A 12428-nucleotide genomic window follows, 5' to 3' on the forward strand; every position below is an offset into this window, starting at 1 on the left:
ATGCAGACCATTTGATCTGACTGTTAAGAAACTTTAATTAATACTATCACATAACAAATCTGCTTCAAATAAAATTAAAAATTAAATTAAAAAATTGAAATAAAAATGTAAAGTGTGTACAAATATTATAAAATCATGAATATAAATAATTGGGAATAACGTTCATCAAAACAGTGCACATTTCATTTATTTAACTTTTATGTTAGTTTGGTCATTTGTCTGTTTCCTTATAAAGGTCCAGAAAGTAATTTTTTCTTTGACAAGTTTTTTGCCAGATGGCTTTTTTAATTATATGATGTCATTATGTTGTCTTGACGTCAGCCAATCGCTGCATTGCTGATCGTGGTTTCGAGTATCGATGCATCTCTTCAGGGAACACAGGCACGGGCAGTGATCTCAGATAACTTAATCCAGATATTTTAATCCAATCCGCAAATTCGTTTGAAGAACCAAATTAGCCCGAGATCAGTTATCAGGATTAAATGATCTGGGATCTGTCAAATCATCTCGGGTGTATTAAGCGAGGTACGAAGAACGGGCCCCTGGTCTTAAACGTCAAAAAGACCAAAGAAATTATTGTGGCATTTAGGACCACTAAAAAGATCACCCACCTTCCTGTGAATATTAAAGATGAGATTGTAGAGAGAACCACCAGCCACAGATTTCTGGGAGTTACCAAGAGGATCACTCCTGGGGTGACGACTGCATGTTTGATCACAACAATGCCTTTACTTCTTGAGGAAGCTAAGGACATCTAACCTTCTGTTAGTCAACTTCTACAATGTACCACAGAGTGCATCTTGACTAACTTTATGACAGCTGTAATAAAGCAATACAATATCCAGAAGATAAAGCCGGTGCAAGAACAATCTTTGCTGAATTTTGTTGGTGGCCATGATGTTGTGGCCCTACTTTTTCACGGGGTTCGGGGAAAGTTTTTCAGCGCGCTAGATTCAGCTAATTTCTGAATTACAAATTATTACTTTGTCTGTAATTTGCACACATTGACAGGTTTAATTAATGTCTGATTCCAGCTGGACTATCTACCCCATTCACAACAATCTCATCAGTTGTCCAGTCTTCACCAATTCAGCAATCTTTTTATCAGCATCTGAAATTCAGACAGAGAGAGAAACTGAACTCCTTAATGTTAAATGTAACATTCTTTACATAGTTTCTTTGTCTTTTTATTTTATCCCATCTATATATAATACTTTCCAGTAATATTATGATTTCATTACCTAAGATAATACCCAGAATAAAAACAACATAGTTAATGCTCCTATAAATATCCAGACATTTGCCTGTTTTATATATCTAATTATCAGAAATTCTATTGTTGCACCTGTGATTATTATGCTATCACACAAAAATGTAAGTAGATTTTTTGTTGATAAGGCGTCAGGTAAGAAAAGCATGAGCTAATGTTTCAGCATCTTTAGGTGAGACACAAGAACAACGTTGGGCTATACGGCGAAGCTGGAAAAATGTAGATATAAATAAGGCTGATATTTCACTAGTTCTAAACATTTAACTCCATCCTTCTGAGTAAATCATCTTGCTTAGTTTCCCCATTAGCAATATTCTTCATATATATATATATACACACACAATTGCAAACTTGGCATTTATTTAAAATTATATATTATATAATTAGTATATTATAATATATATGTATATATATATATATATATATATATATATATATATATATATATATATATATATATATATATATATATATATATATATATATATAAGATATTTAAAGTTTGAATCTCTCCAAATTATCTATTATGGTGAAAGCAAAATTGTATTTCTAAATCAGTAGATAATTATTCCAAATCAAACGTTCCAAATGTTTATGGATAGAAATTGTTATCAACCAAGAAGATTACAGATAAACATGGTTGTTTTATATCTGTTGAATGAAGGTTAGATATTTTAATATGGATTGTTTTGCGCCAGTGGAGCAGGCAGTGGAGGCGCTCAAGCGACCGAAGCAACGACACACATCCGAGTTTAGAGAAGAAGAGAAGTGAGGGAGGGAATGAACATAAACATGAGAAGTGGACCACAGCCGTTCATTCTGCTCTAAATCTGAGGCTTTAACACTGTGAGTACATTAATTCATCATTTATTAGGATAAATATAAATCCTAACGACTTAACTAGTCAGTTCATTTAGTGAATCACTCAGAAATTAATCGAAATGAACCGATTGATGTTGTTCATTACGCTTGAGAAACGTAAACTCATTAATGATTGGTTTTCACATTACAAATTGTGAAGATTTTGAGTTGTATGTTCATTTTATGAACTAATGCAAATAAGTATTTAATGCAGGAAAGTCATATGAATGTAAGAGCAATATAAAAGTCAGCTGGAGGAGTTAAATTGTTTTTAAACAGTTGTTTGAGCAAAACACTAACCGGATAGTTCACCCAAATTTCATTTAATTACTTACCCTCATGTCCCAAGCCAATAAGGCTTTTGTTCGTCTTCAGAACACAAATTAAGATATTTAGAATATTTATTTTAAATGTGCCCTAGAATGAAAATTTTAATTAACCTTGCCATGGTGAAATAATAAGTTCATGGACATCACATACTGTGAGTCTCAAACATTGCCTCCTACTTCTTATGTAAATCTCGTAAATCTATAACACAACGAAAAAAAAAGTGCTTCTCAACATAACGCCAAACGTGACGCAAGCGTTGGGGATCATTTATATGCACGCCCCTAACATTTACATCTGTCCAAACATGTTCATTGTCAGGTGGAAATGGAGCGAATCATCAGGTACAAGCTGCTCGCATGGACACACTTCATGTTCCAGGCTGTTCAGGAGACCTGAGGACTTTACATATCCTTCCCACAGATAAAAAATGTCAACAGTCATGGCTGATGTTTTTAATCCGATACCACAACAATTTAATTCAAGATCGTTCGTTTGTTCGGCCCATTTCAAGCAAGCTTCGCTCAGCGTCTTAAACTGAAGAAAGTGGCAATCACAACTATATTCCTGCAAGCAGTAAGTAGCGATTTTATCCACTTATTGGCTGTTTAAACAATTTCTGATTTAATTGAAAGTTTCTTAGAGAGACAGCATTGTCTAGATAACGCAAGATGCTAGTACAGTAGCAATAGGAAACTCCAAGTACCATACAAAACTAAAGTGTGTCTAATGACAAAGTTTAATATTATTTTGTATTACAAAATACAACCGTAGATACTTTGCTTAGATCGTTCACTGCGATGTGCCTCAGACGTGTGCAGTGTAAATAGACCCACATAAATGGAAAAGATCAAAAGTGTGACTACATTTCACCAGACTCGATGCCAACAGCACACAATGTAATATTTATGACAATCATTACTACCAAGACCGTAAACACAACAAAATGTATTGTTTTTATATAGATATGTAGGCTAGCAAGTGTTAATATTAATGTGTCAAGTGTTCGCAAAAAAAGAAAAATCATCTCGGGTTGATAAGGCAGGTCATTCCACCAACTTCGAAGTTAGTCAACAAATGTAAATTATGAAATTGTTTCTAAATGATTATTTCATCAAAACACTTAAACCTGGATGATTCAGAGTGATTGTAAGTATAATGAACACCTCCTAAATGAGCAACAGCGACTGCAATTCACATCTCTTGAGTTTAAATCCTGAAGAATATTCTCATCTTCCCACAGGAGAAGAAGCAAGCAGGAGGAATTACTCCAGGAGAAACTACAGACATACTATTGTAAAGATGGAGATTGAGGAAGAACCCTGCAGAATAAAAGATGAAGAGACAGAGGAACAAATAGGTTGGTGTTTTCTCGATTCTTTTTAATGAAGAACATTAAGAACAAGAACAATAATCTAAAAATGCAAAGTTCTGTCATGAAACTCTAGATGGTTCAGACTGATAGGTCCATAACTCAATCTGCTAGCCACCACATCATTCTGATTAGTTTCTGCTGCATCAGCATTTAATGAGCTTGATGCTTAACTTTCAAATACTGTTCAGCATTTGTTGGAGCAGTTGCAGAGTGCTATCAGAAACCCTCCAGCTTCTCCAGAATAGATCTGCCACTAGGGTTGTGCCCATGGATGATATCATCGTCCATCGTGATGGCTGTGCGACATCACGATGAAGAAACATCATCGTGATGCCCCGCCCCCACCACGCTGCAAGTCTTGCGACTCAACACCAGAGTACGTGAGCGGAGTGGAGCGGCGGCAATTTCCCCTCCACGCTCTTTCTAAGCATTCAAGAATCTCTCCGCTCCGGGTTCACCATCTCCCGCTCCCCGCCTCGCTCACTGATAACAGAAACACCGCTCCGTCTTCGCTCCGAGGAAATTTGCGGCTAATAACTGCTAAAGTATTTTAGTAAGCTCTGAAATATCACTATAAAGTTCGGTTTATAACCTGCATTAATTTAAAAAATTTTATAACAAATAAACAATAGGAGATTAAGAGCCTAGTTTCAACGTGGTTGGAACATTTGTGTGCATTTCCCCCCCACTATGCCAAACTGGCTTTATCAAAAGTTAAATATCATTGATGCTTTTTGCAGTGCAAATTTGTTTGTATGTTTGGAAAGATGAACGTTTTCGTCAGTTATTTTATCTACGGATCAATACAGATGTCTGCTCATTCAAAATCATATAATAGAATATAATAACTTAGGCTATGGCTACTGATAACTGTATGCAGGTATAAGCACTACAAGATGTTTTTGAATGCATTAGAGAGAACGATTAGTTCGTGTGTGAATAAATGCTACCTGTTTAAAATGTGCTTTCACCCGAACATATTCAGTATGAGGTAAAAAAAAAAAAAAATCCCTTAAACTTTAACATCCCGCTCATGCCCATCGCCGTGATCATCTGTATCAAGCTGGTTGTTTACCGTGAGTTCTGAACACTGCACTATGCTTATTTAAATATTTTCGTTTCTACTCATATTAGGCTACATATTTATCATCGGGGCGGCAGTAGCTCAGTGGTTCATGTAGGTTGTCTACAAACCAGAAGGTTGGTGGTTCAATCCCCGGTTCCACCTGACCAAGTGTCCATGAGCAAGACACCCAACCCCAGCTGCTCCCCACGAGCTGGATGGCGCCTTACATGGCTGACATCACCGTCGGTGTATGAATGGGTGAATGTGAGGCAAAAATGTAAAAGCGCTATGGATAAAAGCGCTATATAAATGCAGTCCATTTTCTCATGTCTGTGAGGCAAGCCTGCTGAGTTTCAGTTTATTTGAGATGTGCTCCAGTTCATGATCATTGAAAGCGATGGCTTCCGCGACCTCATAGCTAGGCTACTTAATTGCTTCTTATTAATTAAATACATGCAATTGGCCGAAGAAACCTTTATTAAAATTAAGAGACAATTTGTACAAAACGAAAGAGAGGCTTTTTACAAAACAAAACTAAATATAACCACCAAAATCATTTCTGACCCACTCGCATTTTTGCACTTATAGCCTATCATAATCAGATGAAATTAAAAAATAATATTAGGCTATAATATTTAAGCATAAATTAAAAACATTGTTTAATGGCTACAACAAGTATAGTAGGGCTAAGCTACAGATTTATGTCATGTCTGAGCTGGATTTGAACGAACATCATTTTACCGCTGGGTTCATGAGTGCTCGCCTGCGGATTATTGAGCTGATCACACCGGCTCCGCTCCGCTCATTAGTCATTACAGGCTCGTTCTCGACAGAACGCCCACGTATTCAAAAATGGTCGGGTTTAAATGGGGCTCGGGCTCATAATTACAGTTAATGTGTCGGGCAGGGCCGGTCTCTCGGGTGCATTGGCTTGGGTAGGGTCGGTCTTGATTTTTTTCTAACCGATTTAAGCTTTAGTTCGAAAAAACGAAAACAAAATGAAAATATTCGTTTTTCGTCTCTCCCCCCCGGACGATATCATCGTTCATCGCGATGTTTTACTGTACACATCGTCAGCTGCCGATTTAAGTGACATCGCCCAACCCTATCTGCCACATGTACTTATTTTACACTATATTGGCAAAAGATTTGGTATGTCGTCCTTTACATGCACATGAACTTTAATGATATCCGTTCTTAATCTGTGGGGTTTAATATAGAGTTGGCCCTTTGTAGGCCAGTCAAGTTCCTCTACACCAAACTCGCTCGTGCATGTCTTTATGGACCGACAGTTTGTGCAAACTGGACACAAGTCGAGACCACGGAGCTCCTTACTATCCGCGCTGAAGCTGAGATCGCTCGCCGTTATACGTCACATCCAGATGTCACGTGTCAACTTGATCCGGGACCGTTACGGGTTGTGTGTGAAAGCGCACATATTACGATATTTCGCTGGCAGTGTGAATGGACCAAATCTAGCGGCCCAGGAACAAATGCCGGGTCGCATTATCCGTGTATTTGCCGGAATCGCAGTGTGAAAGGGGCTCAACTGATACTCACCTGCCATTGGCTCATCTACATTTGAGGGGAGGGGCTTACTGATAGGTCGGTTGTAGTGTCTGTTCTCTAACTGAACTACATGATTTTATTAATATAAAAAAAAACAGTGGTGGATGCGGTAGAAAGTCCTATTGCTTGCTCTGCAGCAACAAAGTCAACCGCAATATTGTGTGAGATCTATTCCCAAGACTAAACCTATTAACGTTGTCATACCCATTTCCATGTTAAACACTTGAGTTGCCATGACAGAACACCATTTTTTACTGCTATAATTATTTTTGTTATAATTATCCTGTCTTTAATTTTAACAATGTAATATGTTGATTTTAGACCTGAATGAAGACAAACAAGATCAGTTTCAAAAACCCAATCATTTCACAAATGAAGATGGAAACGCTGGAAAATCTGGAGTCATAGTCTCTTTCATCTGCTCTGAGTGTGGAGAGAGTTATATGCACAAAAAAACCTTTATTGTGCACATGAGGATTCACACTAGGGAAAAAATGTTAACATGCACTGAGTGTGGAAAGAGTTTCATACATAAAGGACACTTAAATGTGCACATGAGATCTCACACTGGAGAAAAACCGTTCACCTGCTCTCAATGTGGAAAGAGTTTCACCCAGAGAAAAAACTTAAATATGCACGTTCGAATTCACACTGGAGAAAAACCGTTCACATGCTTTGAGTGTGGAAAGAGTTTCATTCAGAAAGAACACTTTAATAATCACATGAGGATTCACTCTGGAGAAAAACCGTTCACCTGCTCTCAGTGTGGAAAGAGTTTCACTCACAAAAGCTCTCTCAATGATCATCTGCGCAGTCACTCTGGAGTGAGATCATTCAGCTGTGATCAGTGTGAGAAAACATTTGTTTTTGAATCAAACTTAAGAAGACACCTTATAATTCATGCTGATGTGAAGCCTCATATGTGCTCAGACTGTGGGAAGACCTTTACTACATTGGACATCTTAAAAATACACCAGAGAACTCACACTGGAGAGAAACCGTACAAGTGCTCACACTGTGGAAAGAGTTTTGCTCGTTCAGAATCCTTGAAAGTTCACGAGAGAGTTCACACTGGAGAGAAACCGCACCAGTGCTCTTCGTGTGGGAAGAGTTTTGCACAACTGAACTCTTTAAAAGTGCATGAGAGTATTCATACTGGTGTGAGACCTTATATGTGCTTTGACTGTGGGAAGACCTTCAGTACATCTGGCGACTTAAAAACACACCAGAGAATTCACACTGGAGAGAAACCGTACAAGTGCTCACACTGTGGAAAGAGCTTCTCTCAGGCGGGAAACCTGAAAAAGCATGAGAAAGTTCACACTGCAGAGAAGCCGTACACGTGCTGAAATAATAGTGAAGTTTGGGCATCTGACAAAGGACATTTTATGAAGGTCTAACTAATAGTACATTTTAAAAAACTTGCACTTTGAATACTTTTTTCTTGTTTGCTTTTTCAGCACAACAAAACAGTTGTGTAAATAAATGGCCAAAAAGCATACAAAGTTTTCAGTTTTTTGTTGAAACGCCCTGAGTTCATTGTCTTGCATTAATGTTGGTGGTAAATGTGTAGTATTTCTTTTTGTTGTGTTTCTTCGGTCATGCATCTCTTGATGATTTTGCTAACCCAAACATAAACTGTTCATAAAACTAACGGTCATACATTCTCAACAACTTTTTAGTAAAACTAAGGCAGCTCCTTTGCGTTGTTATTTACATTAAAAGCAGTTGAAAAACCTCTCTTCGCAGGAACACTTTTTTTCAGACACAGAGACACCGTGCTTGTGGTGTAAGAGGATACTCTTCTGCATGCATCTTCCACCAGATTAGTGGGTTTTCAGAGAGAATGACAGGTTTGAACTCCCTCTACCTTTCCACTTTCTCCTTTACAATTTCAGTGACTGTAGACTGCTTTGTAGACTGGTCCAAGGAGATCCATCAGCGCAGATGTTTTTGGCTCCTTGGGTGAGGTAGGGGGGGTTTGGTATCTCTCACATCATCCGGAGGACCCAAGGAATCGTCATTCTGCTGAAAAGGCACAGTGACGTCATCGCAAGCAGGATCAGGTCCATTGTTGCTTAAAGGAAGTGTATGTAAGTAATATGGCCAAAACTGGTGCTGCAATCCCTTTCAACTTACTAGAGCGGTGTATCCCCTTTCCCCTCCCCCTGATTGTCACGACCTACCAAAACACAACATGTCAACATCAACATCAGTTGAGGGCTGCAACAACAACTTTTAAATGACAGTATCCTGGCCGGACTACTGCTTTCAGTGATAGAAGTATTAGAAATTAACATGATTTCTTAATATCTAGTAACATATCAGGGCCATTTTATGATTAATTGAAATAAATTTCTCACATACAGTTCCTTCAAAGATATAATTTAAAATATAATGATTATAAATCATCACAAAGAAGTTATAATCTAATCTTTTCTACACTGGTACAACTTACATTGTTTTAGTTTGCTCCAGACTAACAATTTCTCATCAGTCTTTAACGTGTTGTCACGATCGTCTTCAGACAAGAAGGGAAGGGCCATAAAACGAGGATCTAGTGCTGATGCTGTTTACAGTGTTTCCTTCAGGCCAGCATATCTTGAGGAAATTACACATTTAAATCACTTTTGTCATATGCAGGTATAAAGCCATGCACAAGTCACATAGGAAGTTATTAAAGTGTTGCTGATTGCATTTAATTGATTGTTAAATCTAATGTATGTAATTATCTATATTTAGTTTACACAGGGTATATAAATCAACACTACTATAGAATTTGTAAAAATAAACATACCTTGACTTTAGGTTGTCATGTGTGGATTAAAGTCCTTGATGATTGCAATTCTCATCTCCTGCAGCAGCTGTGCATCCAGAAGACCAATGAATGAAAAGGTTGGCGCGCACTCCTCAGGCATGGCTAGTGTAGCAGATTTCATGGGATACACTTCATCCTTCACTACATCTCACCTCCTTCTCACTTCTGCAAACCTCAGGTGAGCGCTGCGGAGATTGCTGGCTGCTGTTCCAGGTAACGCTCTAGAATATCCAGTGCCCTGTTCCACCGAGTTACGACGTCAGTCTTCAGCTTATGCGAGGGTAGATCCAGTAACTTTTGTTTTACTTTGAGTATGCCAGGCGATGCTGCTTCGATGTAAAAAGCCAGTGATTCATCTGACTTTGCCAAGCAATTGAGCCACTTTTGGGATTTTAAGCGTGTGCGTGTTTAAGCAATTGACAAAAAGCACATTCATTAATTCCGTCTAGTGACTGAGGTGGAAAAAATAAAGTCCTGGTACTCAGAAAAGGGGGCGGGGCTTTGTTTTTTTGGAGGGGGGATTGTTTAGTCATTCATTCAAAAAAATCCATATTTTAAAGCTCTTTCTAACTTGTACTCAGCCTTAAAGGTCCCGTTCTTCGCGTGTTTTCGAAGCTTTGATTATGTTTACAGTGTGCAATATAACACGAGTTCATGTTTCACGTGAAAAAAAACTGTATTTTTCACACAATTTACTTATCCGTACAGCGCTGTTTCCTCTGTCCTAAAAACGGCCAGCGCTTCCCGCGTTGTGATTGGACAGCAGCTTAGCGCACTTTGCCCGGAAAGGTCCCGCCTCTTACCATAACGGGGCGATGCAAGCGCTGAATGCGCATTCTTTTCCGACGTGGGAGAGCAACAAGACCACACTTATTTATGCTCTAACAGCAACATTACACACTGACTAAAGTTTGAAAGATGGAATCGCGAAGAACGGGACCTTTAAAACTAACATATAGTCCTTTTAATTGTTTAAATAAAGCATTTGTTACAATAAGGGTTTATTTACATAGCAAGACCATTAATGGCTCATCATTATCATGCAGGCCAATGTTAACTTTTTTCTTTCTTTTTTTTTTAATCTATAGCAGCACAATTAGAAACTATACCTAAGTCATGCCACAGGTGCAATATAGTCTACATCTATTCCCATAAATGATTATCTATTATAAATTCTACAACTAGTCAATTTACCACAAAAAATGCAATAGAACGTGATCAATTATAGTAAATGTGGTCATCAGTTTGAAAAGCTTGCATGATGTTTTCCCCTCTTTTCATCAGTCATTTTAGTGGCTGTTTGAGATCAAGTTTGACTTTATCTGTAGTGTTTTACTATCTCGATAGAATTCAAATGGGTCGCACATTTTATCGTCAGCGTTGCATAAAAATGTCTCGTGCATATATTAGCACTTATATGACTGCACTCAGCAAGCACGATGGTGAACGCACACAGTGATTCGCATACCACTTAAACAATTGGGTTTCAGTCACAGTCATATTGCATAGAAAACTGATTCATTGTAAATGCGAAACATAGCGGTATACAAGGAAATGTGCTGGTACGCTTAAGAGTAAAATGTAGACGTGCCGGCACTGCGTACTGGTAAATAGAATGGAAACCCCACTTTTGAGCACTGATAACAGAAGAGAAAGAGAGAGAGATAACAGATGCCATAGTGGAGTTCATCATTATAAACGAGACCTATTAATGTAGTTGAAGGTGTAGGCTTAAGAAAATGAATTAAGAAGATGGAGCCTGACTACACTGTCCCAAACCGCTCCAGTATTTCAAATGCCCTGTCTCTGAAGTACAGCAATCTGTGAAGTTTCTGCTCTTGTTGGAAACCTTGGACCTTGGTGAGTATGGAGGCGTACATGGCTGTCACATGTCATTTTATGCAGGAGTGGGAACACTGCCTTCGTTTTGGAAATGAAAGCATTTAAGATGAGCCATATGGGAGTCAACATTGCACAACAGCTTGGAGACTCGCCCGACGCCTTTGCAATTTCAAATTATAAGTGAGTTGCCGTTGTTCACGACAATGCAAGCAATAGGAAGCTGTACACGAGATGCTGAAAAAAGAACCAGAGAAACGTTCAAGGAGTCACTGCTCAGAACATGCTACAGCGGTCCATAAATACAGCTCTAAAATAGGACAGACTGTCACACAATTTCGGCTGCCAGGAATCTTGTGTCACTTAAAAAAAAAAAAAAGTGCAAAGGCTATAGATGCTTTGAAAGATAAACAAATGAAGCAGAACTTTGTAGATAAACTTATTCAAGATGTCGCTACTCATTGGAAATGCTCATTGGGCAGGTGAAACACTCAGTTTCAGTCAATCTCATGTCAATCTTGAGTACCTATAGAGTAGTATTGCATCCTTCATATCTCCGAAAAGTCTTTAGTTTTATTATATTTATAAAAGAAATATAGGCTGTACCGAGTCTTTCCGGAAAAAACCGAGCGCCTGGAGGCGTATCGAGTGGGCGGAGCTAAAGAATGACGAGCGCAAAGCGGTGACGTCCTCAAGCGTGGAGAAGCCCATCGCTATCGAGCTCAGCTAATAGATATATGATCCAGAATCATTCAGAGGCTGAAATAAATTGAACAGGAGAAACAGCAACAGCAGGACGTCCGTCTCTGTGGTATGGACTGTATTTAGTGGCCTGTCAACATTTGCTCTTGTTTACTCGCAGTTTATGAGGACATGATTCGGTTTATGGACTATTGTATGCGACTAAACCTTAGCAGTAGCAAGCAAAACGGTTTTGCACGTCAGACTAGTATAACGTTATACAGAGAACAGCAATGGAGTAACGTTAGCGCATTTGAATGACGAAGCACGCGATCGTGTCGTTTACTGATGTTTACTCACGTGACGATAGCCGACAGCACAGACATTTGAAGCAGTTTCACTCACCGGCTGCTTCCAAAGCAGGACCGAACCTTTATCGCTGGGACCGCTCCGTCAAAAACACACTTCTTTGGTATGATTTCGTGAAGTCCTGTGACAGCAGTGGCGTGGAAATCCACTTTGAGACGTGACTGAAGCGATGTTGTGAACCTTCCCGTCATTTCTGCGTTCAAATCGGTTCAAATGCAGCGCTACCTTCCCGGAATGCTGTGCTGAAGCGTTG

General features: G+C 38.8%; 1 protein-coding gene across 1 annotated transcript; it reads left to right on the top strand.

Annotated features, from left to right (window-relative positions):
* Window positions 1–1983: 1983 nt before the first annotated feature.
* LOC137046491 (gastrula zinc finger protein XlCGF57.1-like) lies at window positions 1984–8763 on the top strand. Its single transcript, XM_067423741.1, has 3 exons — window positions 1984–2116; window positions 3702–3818; window positions 6790–8763. The coding sequence occupies exons 2-3, from the start codon at window positions 3761–3763 to the stop codon at window positions 7815–7817; spliced, it is 1086 nt and encodes a 361-aa protein (XP_067279842.1). The 5' UTR covers window positions 1984–2116; window positions 3702–3760; the 3' UTR covers window positions 7818–8763.
* The last annotated feature ends 3665 nt before the right edge of the window (window positions 8764–12428 follow it).

This window comes from Pseudorasbora parva, chromosome 18 (genome assembly GCF_024679245.1).
Source record: "Pseudorasbora parva isolate DD20220531a chromosome 18, ASM2467924v1, whole genome shotgun sequence".
Taxonomy (NCBI): Eukaryota; Metazoa; Chordata; class Actinopteri; order Cypriniformes; family Gobionidae; genus Pseudorasbora; species Pseudorasbora parva.

Excerpts from the sequence above, each read along its gene's own strand:
- LOC137046491 (XM_067423741.1), top strand. The coding sequence starts at position 3,761 with ATGGAGATTGAGGAAGAACCCTGCAGAATAAAAGATGAAGAGACAGAG. Across the intron at positions 3,819-6,789 it reads AGAGACAGAGGAACAAATAG|ACCTGAATGAAGACAAACAA; the intron begins GTTGGTGTTTTC and ends TGTTGATTTTAG.